This window comes from Cyrtonyx montezumae, unplaced genomic scaffold (assembly GCF_038088225.1).
Source record: "Cyrtonyx montezumae isolate F1298 unplaced genomic scaffold, pur_monq_1.0 scaffold_8, whole genome shotgun sequence".
NCBI lineage: Eukaryota > Metazoa > Chordata > Aves > Galliformes > Odontophoridae > Cyrtonyx > Cyrtonyx montezumae.
In genome coordinates this window covers 20,849,392-20,867,921 of record NW_027072089.1, presented here as the reverse complement: position 1 = coordinate 20,867,921, position 18,530 = coordinate 20,849,392, and the positions used below count along the sequence as shown (strand labels likewise).

Genomic DNA, 18,530 nt, shown 5'->3' with positions numbered 1-18,530 from the left:
TAAGACAGGGGAGATTCAGGTTAGTTGTTTGGAGGAATTTTTTCACTCAGAGGGTGGTGATGCACTGGAACAGGTTGCCCAAGGAGGTTGTGGATGCCCCATCCCTGGAGGCATTCAAGGCAAGGCTGGGTGTGGCTCTGGGCAGCCTGCTCTAGTAGTTGGCAACCCTGCCCATGGCAGGGGGGGTTGAAACTACATGATCATTGAGGTCTTTTTCAACCCAGGCCATTCTATGATTCTATGAGAAAGTTTTTGCGATGCTCAATCAGAAGTCTTAAATACATCTTTAAAAAAATCAGTTTGGGAAGTAGAATTTCTTGACTCAGAAAAACAGGAATTGCCACAGTGAGACTTGCTTGTGTCGGCATTTGTCACTGTTCTCTCTCTGTGACAGGTGTATGTACTCCGTGCTATATTCTTTTTATTTTGTTTTGACTTTGATTTCCTGTTGACTCTTTGTAATATGACCGTATGCCTCACTGCAGAAAGCTTTTGATGGCTCTTCTTTGTGGGGTCAGCAGAGGGAGATTGAATGGCCTTGCAAATTGAAATGTATTTTGTGGTGTTACTGAGTTGGAGATGTCACTTTTGGTTTCCTCCCCTTCCAATTACTTATGCATTTTGTCTGTTTGTTCTCAGTTTTCAATGGTGTGCTTACCTCAGAAGTATATGTGGTGGCACTGTGGACCTGATCCAAACTGGGCCTGCTCACTGCCTCTTGAAAACATTTATAGTAATAGTTTAGTTAACTATTACTGACTTAATATATATATATATATATATATATACTTAATAGTAACTGACTTTTTTTTTTTTTTTCCTGCAGTAGCAAAATTGTTGAATTACTTCTTGACTCTTAAATGGCAGTGAAAAATAATTAAATGTTAAATCTGGAATCAGAACCTCCTCGTGCCTAGCAGCTGTACTGATAAAAGTAGGCAAATGTGTGCTGTGCTGGGGAGTAGTTCTGGCTAGGAAATGGTACTGACACTTTCCTGAGCTCTAGCTTTGCAAATGGATTTCTCAAAATTGGCTGAATTAGCTTTGTGTCAAACTCTTTGAGTAAAGAATATTCATTTTGTTTACAGTCTTTTCTTGTTTCTTTCACTTAGACATTTTAACCTTTTTTTTTTCTTTCTACACTACTTTGGCATGGTGGCCCCAGCTGTACTTCGCCATGGAGCAATAGCAATTTATTTGTGATGCTAATACATTGAAATACAGTATGATATTTGAGCGCTAGTATTATGTCCTAGTGAACATGACAAGATCATGAACAATGTACTTCATAGCATGCCTCATTTAAATTAATGTATTTTCCCACTCTTAATATGAAGAAATTAATGTATGCATCCATAGCAGGAGCAATGTTTGATGCTATGCCCTTCCATATAGTTGTATTTACAAATTCACTCTTGTTACTCTGGAAGAAGAAGGCCTGGTGGGCATATCTTGCAATAAGGAGATAGAGGACTAGGGTATCAGCTTTTTAGCAAGTCTAGCAGTGTGTTCATCATATTTGTATGCTTCACAAAACCCCTTGAATGCTGTTACTATGAGAATATGATGAAGACAATTTTTCTTGTGACTAAAGAGAGACTGTGTAAAGAACAAGGATATTCAGATAAGTTACAGTTATTTTAATCAGGAAATTTTATTTATTAATATTATTTCAGCATAATCAGCAATGCTGACCAGTAATATCTTTTGACTTAATTGGGAATTGTGATGCTAAGTGCGTCTATAAAATAGGACCGTAGGTGGATGGAGTGAAGCTGCTAAAGTGATTGAATGCTTTAGAAAACATTTATATTTCTACTCTTTCTTTAAAACATTTAATAATGTGTATAATTTATTGTCTTAAAATGAAACATTTTATTCCGATGCTTTGTATATAGAGGAAAGTTACATATAGAAAAGCTAAGAGTGCAATGTACGTGGTTACAAAACCAGAGTGATACATGATGAATGTAATTGAGATTATCAGCTGGCATAACTCTCAGCAAGGCCAGATAGGTCACTTCTTCTGAAAACTTGATCTGACACACTCTGCCAATTTTACCAGTTTTAGTTTTGGCAAAATAAAATAAAATAAAATAAAACTCACAACCAACCTAGCCCATCAAGCTTTGTTGTAGTCAGCTTTAAAACTCTGACATGTAAAGCACACTCGTGTTCGGCTGGGCTGGTGTGGTGCTGGATTGCTGCTGGGAGCAGAGGCATGTGCTCAGGTGTGCCAGCTGCGTGGCTTTTTGATGGCTTTTGGCTTCTTCAGGGCTTGGGGGCCAGCTTGCAGCAGTGACTGATAGACTTGTTGCTGTTGCAACTGGAGCCAAACAACCTTCTTTAACTTCCATCCATCAGCTTTAGCAGGTAATGCTGTCCAGTGATGTGGACCAGTCACACCTGTTTTAGGCTTTGCCCTGATGTAGGGTTAGTTGTCCTGGTATGTGTTGCATCTTTTGGTCTAATGCAATCTGCTTGAATTTTATTAAAATTCAGAAGGAAAATATTCAGTGTTAGAATTGCAGGAATAATTTAACTGTAAATAAAGGATGTGAGATGTCTTGCTAAAGGCAAAAAGTTCAATCTGAACATGTCTTTTTGTTCTAAAGGCATTCACAATCAAGAAGTGTTCTCTAAATTAATAAGAGGCCACTATGTTTTTGTCTTAGAAGGGATGTACATGAGTGTATTTTTTTTTCATCCTTCTGTGTCTGAAGACAACCTCTCTTGTTTTGTACATTACAACAGTACTTAGAGTTTGGAAGATGGTTTATGTTCCTCAAAAGTTGAGCATCAAAGTATCTCTGTTTTGTTACATTTTGATTTGTTTGTCCAGCATCATCTCTCTCCACTCCATTGTCATTCAGTGCCATCAGCTGATGTTGGCTGCATGCTTTGGCATTCAGTGTAGGTGGTATGAACAACATGGTGCATTTCTTTATTGTTGTTTTCTACCTGTCTTCCTTCAATTGTTTCTGTTCTGTTCTGTTACTTTTGTCTAAAAACCCCACTGAATCCTTGTCTTTTGCCTCTGAAATGATACTCTCTCTTTTGAGAACTGTATTTTAAATACTTGTTAAGCATCAGCTGCTGCATGACGTATAGGTGTTGTGCCTGTGTTCATGTCTTAAAAAAAATTGTCTTGGCTGCCACAGCTTCATGGGGAAGTTGCAGAATGGTTTCTGTAGCTTCACAGATAGGGAACTGCTGTGGGTTATGGTGTGGCCACAAACTGAAGTTCTGCACAAATGTGTGTGGGAACTTCTTCCCAGCGCAGTGACGGAGCAGTGGCACAGCTGCACAGAGAGGTGGTGGAGTCTCCTTCTCTGGAGATGTTCCAGACCCGCCTGGACGCCTACCTGTGCAACCTGGGCTAGGGAGCTGCTTTGGCAGGGGGTTGGACTCCATGATCTCTGGAGGTCCCTTCCAGCCCCTACAGTTCTGTGATTCTGTGTGATCCTTCAAGATTGCTATCTTCCTCTTGAACAGCATCTCCTGAGTAGGCTTATAGCAAGGTACCTGTTGCTATTCTGAGGCTTGGAGGTGTGGGGAGAGTTAAATGCAGTTCCTTTCCACTTCCTTCCTGTGTTAAGCTGTAGTAATTCCTGCACAGAGTGTAAATAGAGCATAAGTGTTTTCTTTTGCTGGATGAGGAGCTGCAGTTGTGGTATCACTAAGTGCATTTGGGCTTTCTCTGTTTTGATCTTTATCTCTCTTTTAAACTTCCTGTTGTGATGTGAAGTCAGTATCACTACCTGGTTATACATCCTTATAAACTGTGAGGTCATACTTAACTCTTCAAGGATTTTGGATATATCTTAAATTACAGGAATGACAATGGTTCTTCTGAAGCCAGTAGGTTCATAGGTTCATAAGGTTGGAAAGGACCTACAAGATCATCTAGTCCAACCATCCTCCTATCACCATCCCTACCCACTGAACTACTAAATCAAATCCCTTAGCACCTCATCTAAATGCTTCTTGAACAGCGCTAGGGATGGTGCCTCAACCACCTCCCTAGGCAGGCCATTCCAGTGCCTGACCACTCTTTCAGAGAAAAAATGTTTCCTCAAGTCTAATCTAAATCTTCCCCGGCGCAACTTCTGGCCATTCCCTCTCGTCCAGTAAAAGTAGAACAGCTCAGGATTTGATGTTTACTCTGGAGTTTTAGACTTTGAGGTCAAATATGCTAAGATTTGGTATTGTATACAAAGTCCTGTATCCATACTGTGTTTTACACTCTTCCTTTCCTTAGCTTTAGACATAAAAAGCTTATTTTAAGGACTTTGTAACACGAATGATAATTTTGACTGTGTGTTTCCAAAGCCAAGATTTTTAACTGATTTGGAATGAAGTGTTCTCTCAGATGAGGAGTCTTAACAACTCTGGAAGAGCGGTCTGAGAAATGTCTGCTTTCCTGCTTTACTCTTCAAGATTATAAAGCATTTTTGTTTTCTTTTTCCCTTATCTTTCTAAGTGTTGGAAGAACTCTGTGATTTTATTTCTAGGCAGAAATCTCCTCCTCACTTTGCAAGCCCACCTAACCTTCTAGCCATTCTACTCCACAGCTGTCACAACAAACTTTCTTTCAGATGCTCTTAACTGTATCAGACATCACTGTGCAGCATGTGAGTTTGTTACCCTGGGGCTTTTCAGTCTATTCTAATGTTATCAAACTCACTGTGTGATTTCAAGCTTTCCTACATTCCTTGGAGGAAAATCAAATGGTACATGGTTAGGAAACCGATAGATACTTTACAGATTTAGCAGACAGTTAGAAATGACGTGGCTAATATCCTTAATTTATTGTTTTTTTTTCTTCCCCTCATTTCCCATAACCATGACTCTTGTGAAGTCTTTGCATCCTTTTGTCTCTGTTTTCAACTGGGATTTTGGGAAAACTTTGCCACGCTGAAGCAGAAGCATTGCTTTCCTTCCCTCTGCCCCTCTTTCAGTCATCTGATTGTTGGAGATACAATTCTCAGCAGATACTTTTTATTTTAATCTTTTCTGCCACAATTTTTCATTTGTTACATTTAAGTAATTTGTATTGTAATGATTGTGATGGTTATAACAAAGGTTATCTGTTTACAGATCAGGTGGGCTAAGGTTGTTCTATATAATGGTACCAGAAAAGATGAAGTTCCCAATGATCTTGCCCTTTAATATCAAAGAGAATAGTTAACTGTGGACAACAGACAGTATGTTCAAGCATCTTTAAAGTAGCTGCTTAGCTACTATTAAATGTATTTATTACACTGTCTGCACAAAGAAGGTAACATGCTGTGCATTTTATTCTCTTATAGTACTCATGGGAGCTGGAAAATACTTCTTCCTGCCTTTCCTGCCTCTACCTTTTCTCCCCTATTTTTTTTTTAATACTTTCAGCTTGTGTTTATGGGTCCATTTCATTTTCTGAATAACAGATCTAGGCTGGAGGAGGTATCTTCAGCTGTTGTAGTTCAAACCCACCTGCTTACAGAGTATCAGCTGCAGCACATTGCCCAGGCCACCTGTGCTCAGTGAGATTTTGAGTATCTCCACATACAGAGACATAACAGCCCCTTTGGGCAACCTGTTCCAGTGCTTGACCATCCTCACTATATAGAAGCATTTTCTTATGTTTAGATGGAATTTCCTGCCTTTCAATTTGTACCTCTTCTGACACTGGCACCACTGGGAAGAGCCTGGCTCCATCCTCCTCGCACTTCTCAATTCAGGCATTTAGAGAGTTTGCCTTCTTTAAGATCCTGTCTGCCCATTTCTGTCTTCACTCAGAGTGGCAGCACAACTCTTTCTCACATCAGACTTCCTAAATTTGTATCACCTTGACCCTACAAAGTCAGCACACTGTCCAAGCTTCCAGATCATTAATGAAGATTTTTAAGAGTGTTGGTCCAAATACTGGCTCCTAAGGGCCTCCACTAATTACTGGCCATTAAGTAAACTTTGTACCAATAATTATATACCTCTGAGCTTGTCTCTTCTGTCCATTTTCAACCACTGCAGTGCCTGCTTATCCAGCCCGTACTTCATCAGTTCCATAAGCAGATTCTCCTCCAATGAGGGCATTTCTTCCTTGCTCCAGACTTTCCCATTGAAACATATCTCTTATTTTCTATATTGTCTAGGAGCTGGAAGTCTGTATAACCCTCTTGGCTGGAGCCTTGAGCCCTTCTGAAGTCTCTGGAAAGACCCAGTTCATCTGCCATAAACATGCAGCGTCCAGACTGTGAATGACTGTTGATTCTGCTCAAAATGTCAGGAGGAGCAGTGGTGCTTCCTACTTCTTGCTTAATTTACCAGCATTCAGGAATCCTTTTTAAGAAGGGTTTGCAGAGACTGTGACAACAAATGTACTCTTCCCTCTGAATTAGCAGAGGTGTGATTGCTGTATTGCTGTCCAAGAGAGTATGGCATTACTTTACCCAGCAAGAAATGATTTGGCTGGATTTTGCTGCACTATTCAAGGAGGGAAGGATCTTTATGGTTCTATCCTTGTGTCTTTGCTCAAGATTTGAAATTGGTTACATGCTCTGCCACCGGGCAGTGGGAGGTAGTGAAATACTACTGGCTGCATCCTCAAAGGCTGTGGACAGATCTGTTCTCAGTGTTCAGTGGGAAATTCAGGGAAGAAGTGTGGCTCTGAAATGCATATCCTCTGGAGCAGTCTCTGGAGCAAGGATGCTGCTGGTTTTGAATGAGGGAAGAAAGAGCAAAAAAAACCCCAACAACAAAACAAACATTTCTTAGTTAAGGAGAATGTGATAACTGTGGTTTCATTTCTCCACTGAAAAAAATGCATCAAGTTGGTAGCTGGGGGCTCTTTGAGGTCTTAAGTTGTAATTAAAATTTCCCGTCTTTTCCTTTCAACAACTTAAGTGCATCAGTGTTGTCTGGTAGATTTTCAAGCCCTTAAACAAACAAAAGCCCAAATCTTATGTTTTAAAATGGTCTTACTCTACTTGTCAAGAATTTGCTTTATGTCAGAAATCAGATTGCCTTCCTTGCTCCCTTGTGAATGATGAGCCTAGCAAAAATCAAGGGATGAGCATGGTCGCCCTGAGAAAATTGCTGATGTCTCTAGCAGAAGATATCTGTGAATGTGTAATTAACTAGTCCAAAGGGAAGAAGCGTGGGGAAAGTACAGAGCTTAGCAATAAAAATTCTGTGTACTATAACCACAAATAAACAGTAGCTCAGACTGTAACAGGCTTTTTAGAGTTCTCTGTCAGTATCCTGAGATAACCCCAGAGTCTTCTGCTCCTGCTTTTGTCAGACCTTTGCCTTGTGTCTTAGAGTGAGAGAGGAGATCTTTGTGGTGGATTTATTGTTCACAGATGAAATCACAGGTAATTTCTGTTCTTTCGGGTAAACGGCATTCACTGTCGGGAATGTTTTACTGCCGTGGTCTCAAGTTTAGGAGACATTTGAATAGTTAAAGAGAACAGTTTAATATTCATCCATTTCTCAAGTTGCTGTTGAACTTGCTCTTTATGAGAGACCCTCAAAGGCCTATGATAGGAGAGCTGGTGGTTTGCATTGATTAGCCTATAAGCTGGGCTTCACGACTCCAAGGAATTTGTCTTTTTGTTTTATTTTTTTCTCCTCTGGTGATTTATGAGTTCTGGAAATGTGATTTAATCCTTTCCTTCTTTCAGTGTTTTCATTCTACAAAACTGTCTTATTGCACCAGCTGGCATTTAAGATGGTGTCTTATAATGTATCCCTGGTGGGTCTTCCACCCTCCCTGGAAGCTGGTCAGACAGCTCTCAGAAAGATGCTGTGGGTAGGCTGCCTCTTCCATTGCCAATCTGTGCTTCTAAGTGTCTGTATGCTAATACATACAGTGTGGGGAATAAACTCAAGGAATTAGAGAACTGTGAGCATATGTGGGCCTCTGGTCCTGTTGAGATCACGGAGAAGACTGGAATGCTGCAGTGGATGGATATAAACTCTTCAGGTTTTTTTTCTACCAGATGGACCTCCAGAGATCCCTCCCAACCTGACCATTCTGTGATATGCACTTTCTTGACTTCCCAGAGGTTATGCTTCAAAATTTTGGGAGGATATATAGGAAGGATGAGCATTTAGCTTCCACTCTCAGCACAGCTAGGCTCTTTAGTGCAGTTGATAATGCTGTTCTCCTAGAATGCTCTGTCATGGGAAAGCTTCTTTGAAAAAGTAAGGTGAAAAAAAAAAAGACCAAACCAGAAGGGGAAATTGTGCAAACTACCAAATCTAGGTTTCAATTTCCTAGATTGTTGTTTTCCTTAACGTTTCTTGAATGAGGGAAAGTCAGAGAAATAGTTCCTGAAACTTACAATAAGCCAGAGATTTCTAGATGGAAACATAAATACACTGAAGCTAATAGAGGACAGGAGAGGAAATGAGACAAGACATCTATTAGATGTGATGTCAGCATTCATTGTATGTTGAGATACCTGCATTGTTTCAGAGGCTTCCTTATTTATTTTTAGCAAATGCTGGAAAATAATCCAGAGTGAAGGTGGTAAGAAAATGAGTTCAGCTATTTGTGTTTCATTGTAACAAGTGTAGATGGAAAAGTAATTTCTTAGCTTATCTCATTCAGAGTGAAGCCAGCAAAAGATTTCAATAAAGTTGTGTTATACACTTCCAGGGATACACAACTGCTGTAACCTCACTTCTGCTCCCTCAGGTTCTGGTTTGCTCTGTGGCTTTTGGTAGTAGGAATTAATTCAGACATTCTCTGTAATCATTGTTCTCTGGTGGTCAAAGTAGATAAATATTCTGGTCCCTTCTGACAGTTTGTTTTACAAAGTTACTTGGCTGTTGTGAAACTTGCCTCTTCCACAAAATGGTGAGAATTTGTACCCTGAAGTTAAAGGTCCTGATGTGTGCAATGCTCTAAAAATTAACCATTTTCTTTTTGTATGTGACAGTATCATACGTGGATGCACTACATGCAAATACATGTATACATACTTCTGCACTCACAGCTTTCCACCTTTGTACTGGCTCTCTGTATGCCCATAACATTATGAACCAAACCCACTAAGCAAGTGTATTACTGTAATTTGTCAGTGGTTATAAAATGAAGAGTATAACTCTTCAAGAAGTACTAAATAAATACAAATAGACATAACTTGGAAATGTAATGATAAAACCTTTGGGTTATACTTTTGCTGTACAGATCTGCTTTACCTGTATTTTATCCGTATGATCTAACTAATTAGTTATTTGTTGTTCATAGAGAACATCTTTTGTAGAATAGGTTGATGTTAGTTTTACTATATTTTGGGGGCAAATTTCACTTGTTTTGAAAAAACAGACAGGCAGTGTGTCCTTGAATGTCCGTGAGAATGGCAAGAGTGCTGGATCGAGATGTTTTTGGCCTGCTAGCAACTGTCACATCACTATTTTTTAAGTTGCTTCATAGCTGCAGGGATAGGCTGATTTAATAGCCTTGTTTTTTAATGCTCGTTTGTAGGTATTTAGTGTTGAAGACAAATATTTATCATTCATATTTCAGCCTAATTTAATTTCAAAGGAAAATGAAGCAATTCCATTTCCTTTTGCATATATCAGTGAGGACCTTCCTATTTTTCATTTGTATACTCATGCTTTCTGTTCTACAAAAGAGCTTTGCAACTACTCCAGCTGATTTCAGAGGCTTCTTTGTAAGTTCAATTAACAGTATATAGACAACACATCTTTTTTTACAGTGTCGAACATTTTAAAGAAGTCTTAAAAATGAAAACTTTTGAAGATCAAAGAGAAACACTGTGAGGTTAAAGCAGCTTACTTTTGTACTTAGCTGAGAATCAACGCCTCTGGCACTACACCTCTCTGCTGTGCTGCTCCTTAACTGATAAACCTGTTAATAAAACATTGGTTTCTCTGGTAATCGCGAGTTTATGCAGCTAAGAAGTTAATACTTTCTTTGTGGACTTGTTGGACCCGAGTTGCTCTGACGTATTTCTAGCACGAGAGAAAGTGCCTTCCTGATTATGAAGATGGAGATTAAGAAGCCGTTTTATTCATGAATGGTTTAAGAAATATTTTTGTCCAGATGTTTTGTGTGAAGACTTGAATTCAGCTCTTCTGGCAAGTCTTGCTTCTGGCAGAAAGGAGTCATGGAACTCCTATTGGATGGGAACAGCTCAGGGTTTTTGTTCAGTGAAGGATAGGATTGTTTAAAGCGATGCTGCATTCCACAAGCATTTCTGAAGACCACAACAAAGACTGTGTCCAGTTGTCTAATTATCTTTTTCATTTGCTTTCAATAATTGTGTCTTCAAGCTGATTTTACTTTCCTGACAGTTCTGATCAAAGCATTTTCATGATAAACTGATTACTTTTCATTGTGGTTTGTCTGCCAATCCAAATAACAAGAGAGACTATTGCTGATAAGTGTAATTTTGTATATTCTTTTTCTCTCTTCCAACAGGCCATCTGTGGAGAAGAAAAGAGAAAGAATGAAATACCTATTCTTAATATTTTTCATGAATTTATTGCCACAATATGCTGGCAAATCTTTGAGCAGAGATGGCAATTACCCAAAAACATTTGAAGACATTAGAAATGAGATAGCTGACTATTACGATATTGCTAAAGCTATTATTGATCTTGCTGTATATGGAAAAGCTCAGAACAGATCTTATGACAGATTAGCTGTTTTTGCTGATACCATAGGACCTAGACTAAGTGGTTCAAAAAATCTAGATGCAGCCATCAAGTATATGTACAGTGCCCTGCTGAAAGATGGGCTGGAAAATGTGCACCTGGAGCCTGTGAAAGTGCCTCACTGGGAAAGAGGAGAAGAGCTTGCGATGATGCTGGAACCGAGGAATCACAGCATTGCCGTTTTGGGACTTGGGAGCAGTGTTGCAACTCCTCCAGAAGGTAATGCTTGTTTTCTAATGCCAAACTGTATTGTACCTCCAGCAATGTTTTCTCTCAGTGGAAGAACTAAAGTTTAATTCCTGTTAGCATTGTTCTGCAAGACAAGATGCTAATTTACCAGTACTTCCATGCCTGATGTGGTTGTGGTGCAGTTTGATTTTCTTCAGTTTGATTGAATGGAGCTGTAAAATTCCAACTGATGCCTGACCCTTATACCCATATCTTTTTCTTTAACACAAGAACTTGTTGGCTAACATTCTGCTTCTCCTCTGAGGATGGTGGGTGACCTTGACCTTGTGATCTGGGCTTATCTGGCCATTCCTTTTTTGGGGGGGAGGGGAAGGATGGTGGGGGCAGAGAAAACACTTCAATGTGGGGTGCTGAGCCTTACAACTGATTGCTGCTCTTCTTTACATACTTTGCCCTGACAAGCTCTGTGCTCCACTCTGGCAAGAAAAAAAAAATGTCAGAAAGAGGAGGAGAATCTCGTGCTGAGATTGCAAAGTGTCAGCCCCTTGCTAAACAAGGCAACTGGTGTCTGTTTGCCTTCCTTCATCCCACTTCCTCCTTCTCCTTTCCACTTGCTGTCTCAGGCTTGCGTGGATGTGTTTTTGGCATGTGCTGCTGAAAGGTGTGTTGTCTTTTAGCCGATCATACATAATACGCTACTTAGGAACAAGAATGATCTTTAGGGCTCAGCAAAAAGCAGTTTTTTTCAGCCCTCAGACATTATCTTGCTTGCTAATGAACCAACTTGTAAGATTGTCTTTTAGTACATGTGAGTGTGGGTCTTTCCCAGGATTGCTGTGTAGAACCTTCTGTGGCTGTTCTGCATAAATTACAGTAGACTTATTCCTAGTCAGCTTCAAATGATATAATGCTCCTTTATAAGAAAATAAATTTAGCACATAAAAGATAGCATTATATTCATAATTTTCTTATAAATTGTCCATTTTTTTCTGATAGCAAGCTTTCTGCTTGAAATGAAACAAATTATGCATATAAGCTGTTTTGTTTAGGAAACAATGCGTAGCCCTACAAAATATGACAAAATGAAATGGGGACATTTAAGATATGTTTGGAGTAAATCTTACTCGTTCTGAGAAAGTGCTGCTGTAAGTTTTGTTGGTGAGATTTATGCCTTACCGAGGTAAATGTGCCTAAAATGCAAAACAACTGAAACCATTAATATCTGTGTATCTTATGTCTGAGGCTCAGTGTTTTTATAGAATATTTACAGCAGAGGTTAAACCTACAGCTTACTTGATATCCTCTTCATTCCTATTCCAGGCTTCCTCAAAAGCAGGCTAAAATTAAAATGGTGTTTTGGCGTTAGGCAAGTGTTACTGAACGTGTAAAGAGAACCTGCAGTTTAATCTTGGTGAACGTTTTCGCATTCTGGGAAGTCTCCTTGCTGCTGCCCTCCCTCAGCTGTGCATTCACTTGCACTTGCCTGGGTTTGCACTTTTTTTTGTTTCATTTTTTCCGTTTAGAAAGATGCAAAATCTATACATTTTAACAGTGCTATAGTGGCTAACGGGATCCTTCATTCTTTGTTTTTAAGCATCTTGTTGTTCTAATGATTGAAGGTTATGTTAATTCAGTGCGGGTTTCTACTGTCGGATGCTAGAAATACAGCATAATCTCTCTTCCTCACCTTTTTACTTTCCTTCAAGATCAGCCATGTTTCTGAAGAGATGTACATATTGGTGTGAGAAAGCTGCATGGCAGTCAACTCTCTCCCAAAGAGCAGACAACTTCTTACGTGTGGTGGAGTCCCCTGGCAGAAATTACTTATTTTTCACTTCAAATCTGCCCTATTGTTCATGGCTCTTCAGGTTTCTTCTGTCCTTGTCTCGCTGTGTGTGAGCTGTAGCAGGTTGCCATACCCACAGGATTGCCAGCCCTGGTGAGCCCTCGGCTCCTGCTCTGGGGACTGAGTGGCCACAAACTGACAGGAAGGCCAAAGGAAGCCTCTGGCCTCCATGGCTGAGAGCTGGGAGGTGTGCTGCTCAGAAGGGCCCTAAAACACACCTCATCTTAAATATGGAGTGAAGATCATGTATGTAGCTTTTTAAAACCACTGCTTCATTGCTTCTGAGGAGTTTATTGCAGGGAGGTGATCATCCCCCTGTACTCAGCTCTGGTGCGGCCGCACCTCAAGTACTGTGTTCAGTTTTGGGCCCCTCACTACAAGAAGGACATTGAGGCCCTGGAGCGTGTTCAGAGAAGGGCAACAAAACTGGTGAGGGGTCTGGAGCACAAGTCTTATGAGGAGCGGCTGAGGGAGCTGGGACTGTTTAGTCTGGAGAAGAGGAGGCTCAGAGGAGACCTTATTGCACTCTACCACTTCCTGAAGGGGGGTTGTGGTGAGGAGGGGGTGGGCCTCTTCTCCCTGATAAATAATGACAGGACGAGAGGGAATGGCCACAAGTTGCGCCGGGGAAGATTTAGATTAGACCTGAGGAAACATTTTTTCTCTGAAAGAGTGGTCAGGCACTGGAATGGCCTGCCTAGGGAGGTGGTTGAGGCACCATCCCTAGCGCTGTTCAAGAAGCGTTTAGATGAGGTGCTAAGGGATTTGATTTAGTAGTTGGGTAGGGATGGTGTTAGGAGGATGGTTGGACTAGATGATCTTGTAGGTCCTTTCCAACCTAATGAACCTATGAACCCATGAACCCCAATATCCTTCTGCTTCAACCAGCGATTGTCACTCTGCCCTGTTCTTGAGAAACAGAGATAGGCGGTTGCCATAGAGTGCATTTAAAATATTTGAACCATTTCCCTCAGTCAGGGAATATCTGATTTCTCTTGTTTTAGCCAAGAATCTGTGGGAACGTGAGTCATCTTGTAATCAAAATAGTGCAACTTGATACAAGAACTTTAGTGCTGATTCTGCTGGCATAGCACTGCTGTTGCTGCACTGAGTGAGATCATGCAGATCAGCCACATGTGGTTGTGCCAGAGGGATGCTGAGCATTGGCTGTAAGATAGCAGCTCTGTGGGTCTGGCCATTAGTGCCTGTGCTCTGTGGACAGGACAGGTAATCCCAAAGGTGTTAGGGGTTAGCTTAGTGGTGGTTGTGTGTTTAAATCCCTGTATTCCCATGGGGGTATGTTTCAAACACCTCAATTTACAAAGTGCTGTCTGTAAAGCCTTGACAGAGCCCTTCCTTGGCACTGCTTATCCCTGCTGATGTCCAGAGGACAGCACTGCTGAACTCTTGTCAGAGTCAATGTGAAGGCAAGAGGGGGTTACTCCCCTTGCTCAATGGTAGGCATGAGAGGCTGTTTCTTGCTTTTGCATCCTCTCAGGCATGTTCTGTATTCCTCGTGTTCCATTATGTGCCACCAGTCATGAGAGTTGATGAGCTAAGAAAGTAAGAAACATTGGCAGAAGGATTAAAAGCAGCTGCTCTTCATGAGTGTTGAATGTTTCATGTTGGACTCCACAGTCCCTGTGTGCCCATCAAGCTCTTCCTGGAGCTCTGCTCCCAGGGCTAGCAGTGTGAAGGGCTCTTTATTGAAATGACAGTACCGTAACAGTGGTTAGAAACCTGGATTTGGATGCTGGAAAGAGAGAGTTCATTTTCCCTTCTGTCAATGGAAATTCAAACCCATCTTTCCTAAGAGTGACCAAATAACCAGAGCACGTGCTACATTTGCTCACTTTCCATTTGAGTGTATGCTGCAAATACATGGAAAAAAATCCACAGTATTTGGGGAAAGAATCAGGAAGCCCTCAGCAGTAGTAGTATTTTAGCCTTGGACTTTGAGCCAGTGTTGACTCTGGATAAAAGGAGTGTTTTACTTCCTGCCGGTCTTCTATCTAACCCAGGCCTTTGGGACTAAAAGCCATACGGGACGTAGACAGAACTTTTCCCATTTCTTGGATTTGCCTGGATTTGTCCACTTTGGCCCAGATATGAGTTTGGCACCAAGCTGCTTGGCTCACTGGAGGCTGAGACAGTTCTGATGATGTGCAGGAGGCTTCTCGGTACCTTGTAATCTCGTAGATAAAATGCATGTATCTTCTGTATCTTCTTTTTCAGGACTGGGCATTGTGCCAAGATGTCAAATTTCCAGATTCAGACTGATTTGTACAACAAAAAGGGCAGGGCAGGAATGATTAGAATTTTTATTTAAGAGAAAACAAAACAAAACACAAAAAACACCTCTGTTCCCTTTTAATGTATCCCAAGATTTGAAGTTGTTGGGTCAAAAAGGAAGTTTTTTCCTCCTTTGATCTTGTTACAGTGAGGGAGTAACTTCTGTGCTTGTCATACAGTTGGGGAGAAGAGAAACATGAAATGCAGAGTGACCTGGATTTCTAGAAGTCAGCATAGACTGAAAATGGTTACCACCTCAGTGAAACGTATTCCTAGGTTACAAACGGGATTAAATGTTAGAAAATGCTCAGTTTAGGGGGCTGAGAAACTGGAGGTTTACCATATTTAGTCAATGTCCTTGTCTCATTTCCAGTGTTTCAGCATTGGCAAAACATGCAGATATATAGAGAGAGGTTGTGTTGATTTCTGGTAGTGCTGATTATATCCCCAGAATTTTGAGGAAAACAAATATAACTGTTGCTTTGAGGATCCCATAATTGAGGAAAAATGGTAGTTTAGCAGATGCTTGATCATAAAGTATCAAATAAATCATATTTTTTTTCATGTGTTTTGAATTGCACTTTATTTTTCCTGTTGGTTGTCTGACCCTGACATTTAATTTTAAAGAAATACTGACAAGGAGAATAAACCCCAGAATGCATCCTGCCCTAAGTGCCTCCCCTAGAAAGGAATGTCCTCTGGTTTCTCTGTACTGTTTGTAGCAGTGAAACTGAAATTATGTGAATGTAAAAATGATGTATTGGCAGACTTTTTCCTAGTTTATTTGTTGGGAGTTGTGGGATTTTTTGTTTAACTATCAACAACATTTGGTCCAGTCCTGCTCTTACAGAAAATAGTGGGAGTTTTGTCACTTACAAAATAAGAATTTAATTCCAGAATGCTATTTATAAAACAGGGATGATAATGTGTCCTGAAGCTGTTGAAGGAGTGTATAGTTGCTTTAGGCTCAGTCTTTTTAAGCCAGGGGTGCTGCTGAAAGTAGTCATCTGACCTCAGTCCTGTCTGATGTATTTTCTCCTAATGCTGACCTTCTGGTTTCAGTTCTCAGTGGTGAAATGGATTAGGAAACTCAAGTGGATTAACAGAAGGCTGGTGAAAAAGGTGTTTCTAATGTGTGGCAGAGAAATTAGGTGACCACTGATCTCCAAGGAGAAGGAATGGGCTTGAGTACCCATTCTGATCAAGGGTTTGGTGATGTGAGCAAGAGTCTGAAGCTTGAGAGAAAGGTGCAAGACGAAGCTCTCCTACCTTCTGTGGATCCCTGCTTTTCAGTGCATAGGGTGCAATTGATTCATGTTTGGAGACCATGAGACTAAGTTGTGGATGCCTGGATTGCTTTAGTCATTTCTTAGAACAAGACTGTGATAATAATGCTGCTGTTTTTCTTGGAATGTAAAAGCTTTTATTCATTAAGGACTTTTGGTTCTGTGGTGTTCAGTGGCTTGGCATCTGGGACAGAAGTTAGACTGGTGGCATTTTGAAGATTTAGAGGATGTGAGATGGAACAGGATGTGAGATTTATCTCTGTGGTTTGGGGTGAAGATGCTGTCTGGAAAGGATGTGGGTTCTAGTCCCTGGTGTAATGGATATGCACATCAACTGTACAGAATAGTAGCAGCAGAGAAATTACTCGTCAGATCATGACTCTTTACGGTGTCACTGAACTTAAGGTGCTTTCCTGGCAACTGGGAAGCTCAGGCTGAAGCTCCTACTTCACACTAATGGTGTGTGGTTTTCTGAATGCTTGGGAGATGTGTGCACAGTGAGGTGCTGCCACTTCACTCCCAAGGAGCAGCCTGCCATGACTGGCATCTCTCTTATAATGGAAGGGTTGCTCTCAGTGCTTCTTGCTGACTTGGACATGGGCATGTTCAGCAGCTGGTCTTTCTGGGTCCTGTTTTCTGATGCCTGACTCTGTAGGATGCATAGCAAGCTCATGTCCTTTTTAGGGCTGTCCTGGGAGCATCAGCTGCAGTGCTGCTGAAACAGCACTTTGTGCATCCACTGCCTTTCTCTGCTGGCTCTCAGGGCATCGTGCTGGGCATCAAATGCAGCCTTCTTGCTGCAGGATTTACTACTGCACAGTAGGCTACATGTTACTGAAACCAAGCTGCTGTGGTAAGGTCCAGTACTTGCTGGAAATTGTAGACATAGTTGTTGAAAACATAACTATTATATACTGTTTATTTTTCTCCCTGTCTTCTTAAAGGACTGAGTAATACATTTAGTCTCTGTGCTGTGCAAAAGAACTGAAGAGCCTCATCCTTTTGGATAATCTCCTATGTAATTTTAGTTTTGTGAAGTAATTCTATTTTGTGCTCCACCGAGTTGGTGAGATCACATTTTCCAAAAGCATATTCATATTTTACAAAGTAATATTTCCCGATAATACCACTCTTCTTCATTTCATAATTTTAGTTAAAATATTTGCTCTTTTCTTCGTATTATAATTGTTTTCAACACATTGGTATGTGGTGTTAGAGCAAAGATGTTGCTTGGAGTCAAAAGTATTTTAAGTTTTCAGTCAGTGCTAATAGCTTTTGAGAGAGGGAGGAATGTGATGATGTGAATCTTTCATTTACTTTAGTCAGACCCCAAACCTTAGTTTGATGAGTGGACCTAGAATTTGGGTTTGTTTTTCTGAAAATCTTGCTGAATTCTCTGGAACCTTTGGGGCAGGCTGAGCTACTTCCTGGAGCAAGCTCAAAAGCAACGTTCCTACAAAAATATATACAAATGTGATGGGTGCTAGCTCTTATTCATAGCTTACAATTTACAGAATTGCATATACTAGTTAATTTTTCATTGAAAGCTGTTCCATTGGAAAGCGTTTGGCACAGGCCCCCTTGCTAAGTGATAACTTTGTGTAATCCTTTCCTTTTCCCATGAATCCAAGAAAGTCTTCTCCTGTACATTCAATATGACGAGCTTAAGTACACTGTGCATTGAGTGACTCTGCAGAATAGTTTCACTTTTGTTTACTTTAGAAAATGCACCAAAAAAAGCAGAGGTCTTTGCCCTTCTCCTTCTGTGCCCTGGCAAATGTGCACAAAAGAGAAAAAGAGTTCTTTCTTCTCCTAAAGCACAAAACAAACTGGTCTGGAGCAGGGTCGTATTGTGGTTGATGTGGCATGAATTCAGGAAGAAAAAAGACCTCAGACCTTAAAATAAAGGTCAAACCTTGAAGAGTTAAGATGTAGTTGAGGGGAAAAATGTTTTCTGGGCTGATTTTAGAGGATGCTAACCCTTGATAGTATATCTTGGCAAGTCCCTTACCCTGTTTATTTTTAAACACTAAATTTGCCTTTTCACTCTTCTACCAAAAATCTTCTGACCCAATGATTTCCCCTCCAGCTCTGGAAGTATAACTCGAATCATCTAGTCACAAAAGCTTGAGAGTTCTACCTTATAATAGGTATAATCAGCCTGGAATTCAACATACCTTGCAGCAGGTTCCTGGTTCCTTCAGCAGTTTTGTGAGTGGATTGTAGTGGAAATGGAGAAATCT

General features: G+C 40.6%; 1 protein-coding gene across 2 annotated transcripts in view; it reads left to right on the top strand.

Moving 5' to 3' along the window:
- Positions 1–18,530, top strand: part of CPQ (carboxypeptidase Q) — a 159,177-nt gene that overhangs the window by 9,472 nt on the left and 131,175 nt on the right. For both annotated transcript variants that reach the window (XM_065751691.1, XM_065751690.1), the window contains exon 2: positions 10,439–10,893. In XM_065751691.1, coding sequence (XP_065607763.1) covers positions 10,467–10,893 — 427 coding nt within the window. In that variant the 5' untranslated portion in view covers positions 10,439–10,466. The remainder of the gene's footprint in view (positions 1–10,438; positions 10,894–18,530) is intronic.